Here is a 15,228-nt window from a genome sequence, read left to right as displayed (position 1 = left end):
GAGTTGAGATGAAGGGCCTCCATGAAGGCTGGGGTGGCGAAAGGGTTCTGACTCAAGGGTCTGGGTGGACTCTGAGGTTTTGCCTTGCTGACAGGCTCTCAGCTCTGGGGCTCACCACTGGAACTGAATTAGCTACCACGTATGTTGACATACACAATAAAGACAACAACAACAAACCGGGACAGAATGCCCAGAGCCCTACCACATTGGGGGAGGGCACTTGCCTTGCATGTGGCACATCCCCTGCATGCCATAGGGTCCCAAACTTTCCAGGAGTGATTCCTGAGTGCAGAGCCAGGAGGAACCACTGAACCATCCCGGGTGTGCTCCTGCCCCCCCAAATATCAGAGTTCCTAGCTAAACCAGGAAAGCCATGTCCTAGGTGAAGTGCAAGACAAAGGAGAGAGATGAAGGGAAGGGGTCAGATGAGGTTGCTGCCAGTAGGCTCCTGCCTTCCCCTCACCTCAGGACACCACAGACCAAGCTAAGGAATTAAAGCAGAGAGATCCAGTGAGCTATTAGCTTTATTGTTCTGGTTCTTGTTCTTGTTCTTGTTATTCTCATCATCATCTTTTATGGTCACACCCGGCGGTGCCCAGAAATTGCCCCTGGCAGCCTGGGGTGCCAGGTATTGAACCACCAGCCATGCTGGGTTGGCTGAGTGGAAGGCAAACACCGTACCACTGTGGTATGTCTCCAGCCCATGGCTGGATTCTTTTTCTGGAACCAGTCCCAACTCATCCACTGGCTCACTTCAAGCCATGGAGAGGTGCACCTCCTCTCCAAAGCTCATTTCCACACAAGGCTTTGAGGGCAGTGGGCAGGCTGCGGCCACCAAGGAGAGGCAGCTCATCATGGAGCCAGGCCAGGCCAGGCCAGGCCAGGCCAGGCCAGTGGAGCCCTCCCATGCAGTTCTCAGAACACAGGCTCTGAAAGTCATTTCATTCTTCCTTGAACCCTGACATTTCTGGCTCAGCTCCTGTCTGACAGTCCAATCCCCCTTGGTCATCCCAATGGAAAAGCTGAACAGGCATATGCAGGATTCTACCCTCCCCATGGGGACCCTCCAGAGAGCCAGCTGTCCATGAGGAGGAACAGAGTTGCTCCTGGGACCTGCACCCTTTCTGTTTCGAGGAAGAGAGAGGTCACCCTAACTGTCCCTCATCCACAACAGGTATCTCTTGGGCGAGAAGTGGAAGAGAGGCCCCAGGTGCGGGGCTAGACTCAGAGTCCGCGCCCATGCCCACACAGGTGCATTAGCACCCAGGAGGGTTAGGGGAAAGCTTTTTTGTTAGGTCCAAAAGCCCTCAGAAGCCTCCTTTCTGGGAGCGCCTTTGACTATGCAGGGGCATCAGGAGGGAGGGAAGCGGGCACAGCAATCCAGCTCACGAGAGCTGCTTTCTGCAAGAGGAGAGGCTGGGACAGGAGAATGGTGTCCGGAAGAAGCATGGGGCAGGCTCAGAGCTACTTGTGATTTCTGTGGAAATGGGAAATGAGAAGGGGAGGCTCTATCTGTCAGAGAGACACCCCCCCACCCCGAGAGGGGCTATCGCAGATATTCAGGACCACCTAGATTCTGTGCTCCCACGTCCGTCCAAGTGACAGACACAGAGGTAGAAAAATAGATACTGGTAGGAATCTCCCTCCACTGGGCAGACTCCTTCTGGGCAGCCGGTTCAGGGCCCTTTCTTGCCTCTGTCCCATGGGGTGGTGGACTGGGGCGGCAGCTGGCCATACTCCGGGCGGGCAGCATCAGGAACGCCAGAAGGAAGAGGTCAGGAAGCCTTTGGGGACGGGCACCTCCCTGTCGTGCAAACATTGCTCCAAGAACTGCTGAAGGCGAATGAGGGAGCCATCTGGCCTGGGCTGGTGATGGCTTCCATCCTGGGCAAGTACTCCTCTTGGAGGAGAAGGAGCATCTTCCAGAACTGGAGCCGATACTGCCTCATCAGGGCATTGCCACACACCTCCAAGAAGTCATAGAGAAGGGTGGCGGTCACCTCGGGCAGCGGCTCCAGGTTCAAGATCTGGGCCAACCAGCGCCAGCCCTGATTGAGGCCGTGAGGGGAGTCTCCTGGGGGTTCCGCCTGGCCACCGCAGCTGAAGGATGGCAGCATAGAGGCGCATCATCCCCGACATGCGCTTCAGGAAGCTGTGCTGCTGCTCCACGGTGGCCCCTTGAACCCGGTAGCCAAGACTCCTCTGGTAGTCCTCAAGAGCCATCCCTTCTCGGAAAGCTGGGTAGAATGGGACGGAGTAAGGACACTTCTTGTGCAGGTGAGCGAGCAAGAGGTCTCCACCCTGGGGTGGAGCTCCCAGATGCCAGCGGCCACCAGGGCGATGGGGAAGGCAGCTTGGTGGTGGGAGGCCACCTCCTCTTCTCCTTGTTTCACCAACTTCTCCGCTAGCTTGTACTGCACGAAGTCCAGTCCCTGGGGGGTCTGAGTGACCGACACGGAATGGCCCCGGTAGAAACAGGTTGGCCAGACAGCAGGGCGTGGATCCTGTGGAAGATCTCTTGGAGCTTGGAGCCTGCCACGGCGGAGATCTGGCTCACGGGGATGGTGGCTGCCTTCTGGAGGTTCATCTTGATCTTCTTGGTCTGGCTGTCTTGGGCGTTGGTGAGGCCACCCAAGGCCAAGGCCAAGGCGCACCGGTCGGCTGCATCCTGCAGCTGCTGGTACCACTGCATGGTGCTCTCCTGGGCCTGGCCCTGGAGACCTTGGCTCTGCTTCCCTCCCGAGCCCTGGCTGGGGGCTGGCAAGTCCTTGTGGACCTCAGGCTCCTTCTGCGTGTGCGATGGCTGAGGCTTGGCCCGGGCCGCTTCTTCCTGCCGCCGCTTTTCTCCTTTGGCCGCGGCCACCTCCTGCTGCAGGGGGGCAAGGAGGTCCCGAGTGTCCTGGAGAGCTTGCTCCGCCACAGCCTGGTCCTCTGCAGCGGGAGGGAGATGCTCCCCGGAGCCAGGAGTGAGGGCGGAGATGTGGCTGCACGGTGGGCTGGCAGGGGCGCGCGAGGTGGCGGGATCCCCCTGAAGCAAGTGCGGCTGCTGGGCCCAGGCAGCTGGCGGCTGGGGGAGGCGCGGTCGCTCCTCCTGCGGGGCGCACAGGCTTGGCCCACGACCCTCAGCCTCCTCCTGGCCAAGTCGCTCCTGCTCCTCTGCCTTGAGGCGCTGCTGCTCTGCTTCCCGGAGCCTCTGTGGAGAAGCTGGGCTCTGTGGCGATGCGCGGCTTGCAGCTGCTCTTGCCGGGCCAGGGCCTCCCGGGCGCTCTTCTCCAGGACCCGCCGCAGGTCCTGGCACTCTTGGTGTCGCCTCAGCTCCTGGTGCTCCTCGAAGCGCTGCAGCTGCTCCGACGCCCTCTCCGACAGGGCGCGCACCTGGCGCTCCTGCTCCTCCTGCCAGTGCCGCAGGCCTGGTGTGCCTCTCCTCCTGTGCGCCAGCTCGTACATTCGGAGGCAGCCTTCGACCTCCATCCCCCGGCTGGCGCGAAGTGCTTTCGAGTCGAGAGGCTGACATTCCTGTTGGTCCCGGGTGCCATCCCGAGTGGCTGGGGACACGGCAGCAGCATTTCTTCCCGAAGACGCGGGGACACGGGAAGGTCGCTCGGACTCCTCCGAGGGAGCTGGGCGCTCTGGTGCGGAGTTCGGCAACACATGCTCCACCACCCATCCGGAGTAGGAAGAGAGCGCGGGGAGGGACCCCCCTTCTCCCAGGACATCCTCGCCCCGCGGCAGCCAGTCGCGGTGGTAGCGCAGGCGGCCTTTGTCGGAGCGGCGCAGCGCCTGCAGAGTCTCCCCGCAGCGCCCGTCCGAGGGCATGGGCATGGCTGAGCGCGCAGCGCAGCGAGTGGCCGGGAGCAGGGTCGCTGGGACTGAACAGGGCTGCGAACCTGAGGGAGGAAACCAGGCACTGCGTCCTTGGGGGAACCTGACCTAGGCCCCGCCCAGGAATGGGAGGGGTCTCGGGCAGAATCACCTCCAACGAAGGCCTTCCCCTTCCCGGCAGGGGGCTGAAAAGGATCCAAGGTCTTCTCCACATCCCCCCACCCCCCCCACTCGCTGACTCCATCCCTGATTCTTTCATGGCACACACCTGAGCCAGGCAGTGTTTTCTTGGCTGCATTTTCTTGAGCCCTGGGAGGGAGGGAGGGAGGGAGGTTCGGGGCCACACCTACTGTCCTTGAGTCTTCTTCCTGGCTCCGCTCTCAGACAGATCCTACCTGGTGGTGCTGGGGGATGCTCTTGGGTGCTGGAGATGAGTCCTGGGTGAGCCAGAGATGGCTCTAGAAGGCTTTGCGAGTTGAGATGAAGGGCCTCCATGAAGGCTGGGGGTGGCGAAAAGGGTTCTGACTCAAGGGTCTGGGTGGACTCTGAGGTTTTGCCTTGCTGACAGGCTCTCAGCTCTGGGGCTCACCACTGGAACTGAATTAGCTACCACCGTATGTTGACATACACAATAAAGACAACAACAGCAAACCGGGGACAGAATGCCCAGAGCCCTACCACATTGGGGGAGGGCACTTGCCTTGCATGTGGCACATCCCCTGCATGCCATAGGGTCCCAAACTTTCCAGGAGTGATTCCTGAGTGCAGAGCCAGGAGGAACCACTGAACCATCCCGGGTGTGCTCCTGCCCCCAAATATCAGAGTTCCTAGCTAAACCAGGAAAGCCATGTCCTAGGTGAAGTGCAAGACAAAGGAGAGAGATGAAGGGAAGGGGTCAGATGAGGTTGCTGCCAGTAGGCTCCTGCCTTCCCCTCACCTCAGGACACCACAGACCAAGCTAAGGAATTAAAGCAGAGAGATCCAGTGAGCTATTAGCTTTATTGTTCTGGTTCTTGTTCTTGTTCTTGTTATTCTCATCATCATCTTTTATGGTCACACCCGGCGGTGCCCAGAAATTGCCCCTGGCAGCCTGGGGTGCCAGGTATTGAACCACCAGCCATGCTGGGTTGGCTGAGTGGAAGGCAAACACCGTACCACTGTGGTATGTCTCCAGCCCATGGCTGGATTCTTTTTCTGGAACCAGTCCCAACTCATCCACTGGCTCACTTCAAGCCATGGAGAGGTGCACCTCCTCTCCAAAGCTCATTTCCACACAAGGCTTTGAGGGCAGTGGGCAGGCTGCGGCCACCAAGGAGAGGCAGCTCATCATGGAGCCAGGCCAGGCCAGGCCAGGCCAGGCCAGTGGAGCCCTCCCATGCAGTTCTCAGAACACAGGCTCTGAAAGTCATTTCATTCTTCCTTGAACCCTGACATTTCTGGCTCAGCTCCTGTCTGACAGTCCAATCCCCCTTGGTCATCCCAATGGAAAAGCTGAACAGGCATATGCAGGATTCTACCCTCCCCATGGGGACCCTCCAGAGAGCCAGCTGTCCATGAGGAGGAACAGAGTTGCTCCTGGGACCTGCACCCTTTCTGTTTCGAGGAAGAGAGAGGTCACCCCTAACTGTCCCTCATCCACAACAGGTATCTCTTGGGAGAAGTGGAAGAGAGGCCCCAGGTGCGGGGCTAGACTCAGAGTCCGCGCCCATGCCCACACAGGTGCATTAGCACCCAGGAGGGTTAGGGGAAAGCTTTTTTGTTAGGTCCAAAAGCCCTCAGAAGCCTCCTTTTCTGGGAGCGCCTTTGACTATGCAGGGGCATCAGGAGGGAGGGAAGCGGGCACAGCAATCCAGCTCACGAGAGCTGCTTTCTGCAAGAGGAGAGGCTGGGACAGGAGAATGGTGTCCGGAAGAAGCATGGGGCAGGCTCAGAGCTACTTGTGATTTCTGTGGAAATGGGAAATGAGAGGGGAGGCTCTATCTGTCAGAGAGACACCCCCCCACCCCGAGAGGGGCTATCGCAGATATTCAGGACCACCTAGATTCTGTGCTCCCACGTCCGTCCCAAGTGACAGACACAGAGGTAGAAAAATAGATACTGGTAGGAATCTCCCTCCACTGGGCAGACTCCTTCTGGGCAGCCGGTTCAGGGCCCTTTCTTGCCTCTGTCCCATGGGGTGGTGGACTGGGGCGGCAGCTGGCCATACTCCGGGCGGGCAGCATCAGGAACGCCAGAAGGAAGAGGTCAGGAAGCCTTTGGGGACGGGCACCTCCCTGTCGTGCAAACATTGCTCCAAGAACTGCTGAAGGCGAATGAGGGAGCCCATCTGGCCTGGGCTGGTGATGGCTTCCATCCTGGGCAAGTACTCCTCTTGGAGGAGAAGGAGCATCTTCCAGAACTGGAGCCGATACTGCCTCATCAGGGCATTGCCACACACCTCCAAGAAGTCATAGAGAAGGGTGGCGGTCACCTCGGGCAGCGGCTCCAGGTTCAAGATCTGGGCCAACCAGCGCCAGCCCTGATTGAGGCCGTGAGGGGGAGTCTCCTGGGGGTTCCCGCCTGGCCACCGCAGCTGAAGGATGGCAGCATAGAGGCGCATCATCCCCGACATGCGCTTCAGGAAGCTGTGCTGCTGCTCCACGGTGGCCCCTTGAACCCGGTAGCCAAGACTCCTCTGGTAGTCCTCAAGAGCCATCCCTTCTCGGAAAGCTGGGTAGAATGGGACGGAGTAAGGACACTTCTTGTGCAGGTGAGCGAGCAAGAGGTCTCCCACCCTGGGGTGGAGCTCCCAGATGCCAGCGGCCACCAGGGCGATGGGGAAGGCAGCTTGGTGGTGGGAGGCCACCTCCTCTTCTCCTTGTTTCACCAACTTCTCCGCTAGCTTGTACTGCACGAAGTCCAGTCCCTGGGGGGTCTGAGTGACCGACACGGAATGGCCCCCGGTAGAAACAGGTTGGCCAGACAGCAGGGCGTGGATCCTGTGGAAGATCTCTTGGAGCTTGGAGCCTGCCACGGCGGAGATCTGGCTCACGGGGATGGTGGCTGCCTTCTGGAGGTTCATCTTGATCTTCTTGGTCTGGCTGTCTTGGGCGTTGGTGAGGCCACCCAAGGCCAAGGCGCACCGGTCGGCTGCATCCTGCAGCTGCTGGTACCACTGCATGGTGCTCTCCTGGGCCTGGCCCTGGAGACCTTGGCTCTGCTTCCCTCCCGAGCCCTGGCTGGGGGCTGGCAAGTCCTTGTGGACCTCAGGCTCCTTCTGCGTGTGCGATGGCTGAGGCTTGGCCCGGGCCGCTTCTTCCTGCCGCCGCTTTTCTCCCTTGGCCGCGGCCACCTCCTGCTGCAGGGGGGCAAGGAGGTCCCGAGTGTCCTGGAGAGCTTGCTCCGCCACAGCCTGGTCCTCTGCAGCGGGAGGGAGATGCTCCCCGGAGCCAGGAGTGAGGGCGGAGATGTGGCTGCACGGTGGGCTGGCAGGGGCGCGCGAGGTGGCGGGATCCCCCTGAAGCAAGTGCGGCTGCTGGGCCCAGGCAGCTGGCGGCTGGGGGAGGCGCGGTCGCTCCTCCTGCGGGGCGCACAGGCTTGGCCCACGACCCTCAGCCTCCTCCTGGCCAAGTCGCTCCTGCTCCTCTGCCTTGAGGCGCTGCTGCTCTGCTTCCCGGAGCCTCTGGTGGAGAAGCTGGGCTCTGTGGCGATGCGCGGCTTGCAGCTGCTCTTGCCGGGCCAGGGCCTCCCGGGCGCTCTTCTCCAGGACCCGCCGCAGGTCCTGGCACTCTTGGTGTCGCCTCAGCTCCTGGTGCTCCTCGAAGCGCTGCAGCTGCTCCGACGCCCTCTCCGACAGGGCGCGCACCTGGCGCTCCTGCTCCTCCTGCCAGTGCCGCAGGCCTGGTGTGCCTCTCCTCCTGTGCGCCAGCTCGTACATTCGGAGGCAGCCTTCGACCTCCATCCCCCGGCTGGCGCGAAGTGCTTTCGAGTCGAGAGGCTGACATTCCTGTTGGTCCCGGGTGCCATCCCGAGTGGCTGGGGACACGGCAGCAGCATTTCTTCCCGAAGACGCGGGGACACGGGAAGGTCGCTCGGACTCCTCCGAGGGAGCTGGGCGCTCTGGTGCGGAGTTCGGCAACACATGCTCCACCACCCATCCGGAGTAGGAAGAGAGCGCGGGGAGGGACCCCCCTTCTCCCAGGACATCCTCGCCCCGCGGCAGCCAGTCGCGGTGGTAGCGCAGGCGGCCTTTGTCGGAGCGGCGCAGCGCCTGCAGAGTCTCCCCGCAGCGCCCGTCCGAGGGCATGGGCATGGCTGAGCGCGCAGCGCAGCGAGTGGCCGGGAGCAGGGTCGCTGGGGACTGAACAGGGCTGCGAACCTGAGGGAGGAAACCAGGCACTGCGTCCTTGGGGGAACCTGACCTAGGCCCCGCCCAGGAATGGGAGGGGTCTCGGGCAGAATCCCCTCCAACGAAGGCCTTCCCCTTCCCGGCAGGGGGCTGAAAAGGATCCAAGGTCTTCTCCACATCCCCCCACCCCCCCACTCGCTGACTCCATCCCTGATTCTTTCATGGCACACACCTGAGCCAGGCAGTGTTTTCTTGGCTGCATTTTCTTGAGCCCTGGGGAGGGAGGGAGGGAGGGAGGTTCGGGGCCACACCTACTGTCCTTGAGTCTTCTTCCTGGCTCCGCTCTCAGACAGATCCTACCTGGTGGTGCTGGGGGATGCTCTTGGGTGCTGGAGATGAGTCCTGGGTGAGCCAGAGATGGCTCTAGAAGGCTTTGCGAGTTGAGATGAAGGGCCTCCATGAAGGCTGGGGGTGGCGAAAAGGGTTCTGACTCAAGGGTCTGGGTGGACTCTGAGGTTTTGCCTTGCTGACAGGCTCTCAGCTCTGGGGCTCACCACTGGAACTGAAGTAGCTACCACCGTATGTTGACATACACAATAAAGACAACAACAACAAACCGGGGACAGAATGCCCAGAGCCCTACCACATTGGGGGAGGGCACTTGCCTTGCATGTGGCACATCCCCTGCATGCCATAGGGTCCCAAACTTTCCAGGAGTGATTCCTGAGTGCAGAGCCAGGAGGAACCACTGAACCATCCCGGGTGTGCTCCTGCCCCCCAAATATCAGAGTTCCTAGCTAAACCAGGAAAGCCATGTCCTAGGTGAAGTGCAAGACCAAAGGGAGGAGATGAAGGGAAGGGGTCAGATGAGGTTGCTGCCAGTAGGCTCCTGCCTTCCCTCACCTCAGGACACCACAGACCAAGCTAAGGAATTAAAGCAGAGAGATCCAGTGAGCTATTAGCTTTATTGTTCTGGTTCTTGTTCTTGTTCTTGTTATTCTCATCATCATCTTTTATGGTCACACCCGGCGGTGCCCAGAAATTGCCCCTGGCAGCCTGGGGTGCCAGGTATTGAACCACCAGCCATGCTGGGTTGGTCTGAGTGGAAGGCAAACACCGTACCACTGTGGTATGTCTCCAGCCCATGGCTGGATTCTTTTTCTGGAACCAGTCCCAACTCATCCACTGGCTCACTTCAAGCCATGGAGAGGTGCACCTCCTCTCCAAAGCTCATTTCCACAAGGCTTTGAGGGCAGTGGGCAGGCTGCGGCCACCAAGGAGAGGCAGCTCATCATGGAGCCAGGCCAGGCCAGGCCAGCCAGGCCAGTGGAGCCCTCCCATGCAGTTCTCAGAACACAGGCTCTGAAAGTCATTTCATTTTCCTTGAACCCTGACATTTCTGGCTCAGCTCCTGTCTGACAGTCCAATCCCCCTTGGTCATCCAATGGAAAAGCTGAACAGGCATATGCAGGATTCTACCCTCCCCATGGGGACCCTCCAGAGAGCCAGCTGTCCATGAGGAGGAACAGAGTTGCTCCTGGGACCTGCACCCTTCTGTTTCGAGGAAGAGAGGGTCACCCCTAACTGTCCCTCATCCACAACAGGTATCTCTTGGGCGAGAAGTGGAAGAGAGGCCCCAGGTGCGGGGCTAGACTCAGAGTCCGCGCCCATGCCCACACAGGTGCATTAGCACCCAGGAGGGTTAGGGGAAAGCTTTTTGGTTAGGTCCAAAAGCCCTCAGAAGCCTCCTTTTCTGGGAGCGCCTTTGACTATGCAGGGCATCAGGAGGGAGGGAAGCGGGCACAGCAATCCAGCTCACGAGAGCTGCTTTCTGCAAGAGGAGAGGCTGGGACAGGAGAATGGTGTCCGGAAGAAGCATGGGGCAGGCTCAGAGCTACTTGTGATTTCTGTGGAAATGGGAAATGAGAAGGGAGGCTCTATCTGTCAGAGAGACACCCCCCCACCCCAGAGGGGCTATCGCAGATATTCAGGACCACCTAGATTCTGTGCTCCCACGTCCGTCCCAAGTGACAGACACAGAGGTAGAAAAATAGATACTGGTAGGAATCTCCCTCCACTGGGCAGACTCCTTCTGGGCAGCCGGTTCAGGGCCCTTTCTTGCCTCTGTCCCATGGGGTGGTGGACTGGGCGGCAGCTGGCCATACTCCGGGCGGGCAGCATCAGGAACGCCAGAAGGAAGAGGTCAGGAGCCTTTGGGGACGGGCACCTCCCTGTCGTGCAAACATTGCTCCAAGAACTGCTGAAGGCGAATGAGGGAGCCCATCTGGCCTGGGCTGGTGATGGCTTCCATCCTGGGCAAGTACCTCTTGGAGGAGAAGGAGCATCTTCCAGAACTGGAGCCGATACTGCCTCATCAGGGCATTGCCACACCTCCAAGAAGTCATAGAGAAGGTGGCGGTCACCTCGGGCAGCGGCTCCAGGTTCAAGATCTGGGCCAACCAGCGCCAGCCCTGATGAGGCCGTGAGGGTGAGTTCCTGGGGGTTCCCGCCTGGCCACCGCAGCTGAAGGATGGCAGCATAGAGGCGCATCATCCCCGACATGCGCTTCAGGAAGCTGTGCTGCTGCTCCACGGTGGCCCCTTGAACCCGGTAGCCAAGACTCCTCTGGTAGTCCTCAAGAGCCATCCCTTCTCGGAAAGCTGGGTAGAATGGGACGGAGTAAGGACACTTCTTGTGCAGGTGAGCGAGCAAGAGGTCTCCCACCCTGGGGTGGAGCTCCCAGATGCCAGCGGCCACCAGGGCGATGGGGAGGCAGCTTGGTGGTGGGAGGCCACCTCCTCTTCTCCTTGTTTCACCAACTTCTCCGCTAGCTTGTACTGCACGAAGTCCAGTCCCTGGGGGGTCTGAGTGACCGACACGGAATGGCCCCCGGTAGAAACAGGTTGGCCAGACAGCAGGGCGTGGATCCTGTGGAAGATCTCTTGGAGCTTGGAGCTGCCACGGCGGAGATCTGGCTCACGGGGATGGTGGCTGCCTTCTGGGGTTCATCTTGATCTTCTTGGTCTGGCTGTCTTGGGCGTTGGTGAGGCCACCCAAGGCCAAGGCGCACCGGTCGGCTGCATCCTGCAGCTGCTGGTACCACTGCATGGTGCTCTCCTGGGCCTGGCCCTGGAGACCTTGGCTGCTTCCCTCCCGAGCCCTGGCTGGGGGCTGGCAAGTCCTTGTGGACCTCAGGCTCCTTCTGCGTGTGCGATGGCTGAGGCTTGGCCCGGGCCGCTTCTTCCTGCGCCCGCTTTTCTCCCTTGGCCGCGGCCACCTCCTGCTGCAGGGGGGCAAGGAGGTCCCGAGTGTCCTGGAGAGCTTGCTCCGCCACAGCCTGGTCTCTGCAGCGGGAGGGAGATGCTCCCCGGAGCCAGGAGTGAGGGCGGAGATGTGGCTGCACGGTGGGCTGGCAGGGGCGCGCGAGGTGGCGGGATCCCCCTGAAGCAAGTGCGGCTGCTGGGCCCAGGCAGCTGGCGGCTGGGGGAGGCGCGGTCGCTCCTCCTGCGGGGCGCACAGGCTTGGCCCACGACCCTCAGCCTCCTCCTGGCCAAGTCGCTCCTGCTCCTCTGCCTTGAGGCGCTGCTGCTCTGCTTCCCGGAGCCTCTGGTGGAGAAGCTGGGCTCTGTGGCGATGCGCGGCTTGCAGCTGCTCTTGCCGGGCCAGGGCCTCCCGGGCGCTCTTCTCCAGGACCCGCCGCAGGTCCTGGCACTCTTGGTGTCGCCTAAGCTCTGGTGCTCCTCGAAGCGCTGCAGCTGCTCCGACGCCCTCTCCGACAGGGCGCGCACCTGGCGCTCCTGCTCCTCCTGCCAGTGCCGCAGGCCTGGTGTGCCTCTCCTCCTGTGCGCCAGCTCGTACATTCGGAGGCAGCCTTCGACCTCCATCCCCCGGCTGGCGCGAAGTGCTTCACGCGGAGTGAAGAAGTTGCAGAAGTTTCTCAACAAAGGCGAAAAAGGGATCATGGTTTTGGATGGGGGACACGCTGCCCATTGAGGTGTACTGCCACCTGCCGGTCATGTGCGAGGACCTCAGCCTGCCCTATGTCTATATCCCCTCCAAAAGGGACCTGGGCGCTGCCGTATCCTCGAAGCGAAGGGCCCACTTGCGTGATCATGATCAAGCCTCATGAGGAATATCAGGATGCCTATGATGAGTGTCTGGAGGAGGTGCAGGCCCTGCCCTCTTCTCTGTGACCAAAGAATTGAGGGGAGGATGCAGCACTGCAGGTTGGCACAAGCCTGGAGCTTAACTCATGGCAGCCTCCAGTCTAGGAGATGGAGGACAGTAAATGCTAATGCTGCTGAGTGGGTTTTTTGGAGCTGGGGATGGAACTGAGGGTGGTCAACTGACATGCCCCTTAGTCCTTTCTGCAGCTGGTGCCAGACTGTGCCCAGCCTCTGTGGTAAGGTTCTTCCAAGAAAGCTGCAGGCTGGTGTAGAAGAGAAAAGTCCTGCAAATATAAATCTATTTGCTCCAGTTTAAAAAAAAAAAGGTTTATGTTAGAAGCCACACATGTTGGCTAAGGTCTATTAATAAGACAGCTTCGTGCCTCCTGAAATCTGACTGCTGTGGATCATTTCTTTGCTGCTACCCTCAACCTTCAGACCCGCCAGCTGGAAGGGGTTGCAGGCTCCTGGCCTGGCCAAAACAGGCCTCACCATCCATACACAACCATCAAAGACTCTATAATTAAGATGTAATTCTATGCCAGAATGGATTCTGTATTTCCTGTACCAACATCTCTCTATTTCCTCCAACCCAGCCCAGCCCTGGAAACCAGTCCTTTGACTCTCAGATAAGAGATTCAGACAAAGCAGCTACATACAAGCATGTATGTGTTGACAAGGAAAAGCAGACAATGTGGGGGTGTCCCACTGGCCTGAAGGCCTAGTGCTGTTTCTCCCCAGTTCCAGCTTCTCTATACCAGAATTTCCCAAGCTGCTTGCTGACTTTGAGCCAAGAGCAGGATCTGATTGCTCAGGGAAGAATTTCCTGCTGCCCTAGCCCTGCTGTCCAGCCCAGCACCTCTTAGTCTCCTGATGGCACTCCTAATTTGGTGTTTTATCCACATGCTCCTTCCCTTTATCCAAACTTCCCACCCACTCTAAGGGAAACGATTCTGCTCACATCTCATGATACCTCTGCAATGAATCTTGCACCCCCCGAACTGTCCCTTCCTCCCTAGCTCACAGGTGGAAGAGAAATTAAATTCTGCCATTATTGCTGCTACAGTAGGAAAGAAAACTTGGAGAGATGGGATTATCAAGGAAAGGAATTGTTGAGAGGTTGCGGGGACCACCTCTTCCCTGCCTTCACCTCTACAGTGCCCTGGATGACTAGAATATCATCTTCATTTTTACAATACAAAATCAGCATTTAGGGTATCAACTCCAAATGTCTGTGCATGACTAACACTCTGGAAATAGACTTGAACTTCCCAATAATTCCACCAAGTCTACATACAGTGTCTGCCCCCTTTTCTGGTGGCTGGGGAGCAGAAAGATGTTCAGTAACTTGATTCTAATGGCATAGTTAATGGGGGGAGGGAACAAGCCTTGTGTATTGTTAGCACATCCTATCTGGCCCCACCCCCACCCTACCCCCTTTATGTCCTAACTGTTCTATTCCCAGTGCCCCAGGATGGTTTTCTGTGATCTAAAAAAAAAATATCTTTCAGGACTGTGAAGTGAAAGAGTGAAAGAGAGGCTGACATTCCTGTTGGTCCCGGGTGCCATCCCGAGTGGCTGGGGACACGGCAGCAGCATTTCTTCCCGAAGACGCGGGGACACGGGAAGGTCGCTCGGACTCCTCCGAGGGAGCTGGGCGCTCTGGTGCGGAGTTCGGCAACACATGCTCCACCACCCATCCGGAGTAGGAAGAGAGCGCGGGGAGGGACCCCCCTTCTCCCAGGACATCCTCGCCCCGCGGCAGCCAGTCGCGGTGGTAGCGCAGGCGGCCTTTGTCGGAGCGGCGCAGCGCCTGCAGAGTCTCCCCGCAGCGCCCGTCCGAGGGCATGGGCATGGCTGAGCGCGCAGCGCAGCGAGTGGCCGGGAGCAGGGTCGCTGGGGACTGAACAGGGCTGCGAACCTGAGGGAGGAAACCAGGCACTGCGTCCTTGGGGGAACCTGACCTAGGCCCCGCCCAGGAATGGGAGGGGTCTCGGGCAGAATCACCTCCAACGAAGGCCTTCCCCTTCCCGGCAGGGGGCTGAAAAGGATCCAAGGTCTTCTCCACATCCCCCCACCCCCCCACTCGCTGACTCCATCCCTGATTCTTTCATGGCACACACCTGAGCCAGGCAGTGTTTTCTTGGCTGCATTTTCTTGAGCCCTGGGGAGGGAGGGAGGGAGGTTCGGGGCCACACCTACTGTCCTTGAGTCTTCTTCCTAGCTCCGCTCTCAGACAGATCCTACCTGGTGGTGCTGGGGGATGCTCTTGGGTGCTGGAGATGAGTCCTGGGTGAGCCAGAGATGGCTCTAGAAGGCTTTGCGAGTTGAGATGAAGGGCCTCCATGAAGGCTGGGGGTGGCGAAAAGGGTTCTGACTCAAGGGTCTGGGTGGACTCTGAGGTTTTGCCTTGCTGACAGGCTCTCAGCTCTGGGGCTCACCACTGGAACTGAATTAGCTACCACCGTATGTTGACATACACAATAAAGACAACAACAACAAACCGGGGACAGAATGCCCAGAGCCCTACCACATTGGGGGAGGGCACTTGCCTTGCATGTGGCACATCCCCTGCATGCCATAGGGTCCCAAACTTTCCAGGAGTGATTCCTGAGTGCAGAGCCAGGAGGAACCACTGAACCATCCCGGGTGTGCTCCTGCCCCCCAAATATCAGAGTTCCTAGCTAAACCAGGAAAGCCATGTCCTAGGTGAAGTGCAAGACAAAGGAGAGAGATGAAGGGAAGGGGTCAGATGAGGTTGCTGCCAGTAGGCTCCTGCCTTCCCCTCACCTCAGGACACCACAGACCAAGCTAAGGAATTAAAGCAGAGAGATCCAGTGAGCTATTAGCTTTATTGTTCTGGTTCTTGTTCTTGTTCTTGTTATTCTCATCATCATCTTTTATGGTCACACC

At 59.2% G+C, this 15,228-nt stretch overlaps 2 protein-coding genes and 2 pseudogenes across 2 annotated transcripts; 1 reads left to right on the top strand and 3 right to left on the bottom strand.

Moving 5' to 3' along the window:
* Window positions 1-1,752: 1,752 nt before the first annotated feature.
* LOC126023806 (mRNA export factor GLE1-like) lies at window positions 1,753-3,816 on the bottom strand. Its single transcript, XM_049784178.1, is given in 6 exon segments — window positions 1,753-1,856; window positions 1,859-2,067; window positions 2,069-2,300; window positions 2,303-2,467; window positions 2,470-3,195; window positions 3,198-3,816. Coding segments are annotated over 6 exon segments (2,055 nt in total).
* A 2,227-nt stretch (window positions 3,817-6,043) lies between these two features.
* LOC126023809 (mRNA export factor GLE1-like) lies at window positions 6,044-8,107 on the bottom strand. Its single transcript, XM_049784182.1, has one exon. It carries the CDS (start codon window positions 8,105-8,107, stop codon window positions 6,044-6,046), a length of 2,064 nt encoding a protein of 687 aa, XP_049640139.1.
* Window positions 8,108-10,329: 2,222 nt separating this feature from the next.
* LOC126023811 (mRNA export factor GLE1-like) lies at window positions 10,330-14,164 on the bottom strand (annotated as a pseudogene).
* On the top strand, window positions 12,062-12,342 carry LOC126024563 (H/ACA ribonucleoprotein complex subunit 2-like; annotated as a pseudogene).
* Window positions 14,165-15,228: the final 1,064 nt, after the last annotated feature.

The sequence above is a fragment of the Suncus etruscus genome, chromosome 12 (genome assembly GCF_024139225.1).
Source record: "Suncus etruscus isolate mSunEtr1 chromosome 12, mSunEtr1.pri.cur, whole genome shotgun sequence".
Lineage (NCBI taxonomy): Eukaryota > Metazoa > Chordata > Mammalia > Eulipotyphla > Soricidae > Suncus > Suncus etruscus.
Note: the sequence above shows the minus strand (reverse complement) of the source record. Positions and strands in the feature narration are given on the sequence as shown.

Bases quoted from the DNA above. Each gene is read 5' to 3' on its own strand.
- LOC126023809 (XM_049784182.1), bottom strand. From the start codon at position 8,107: ATGCCCTCGGACGGGCGCTGCGGGGAGACTCTGCAGGCGCTGCGCCGC.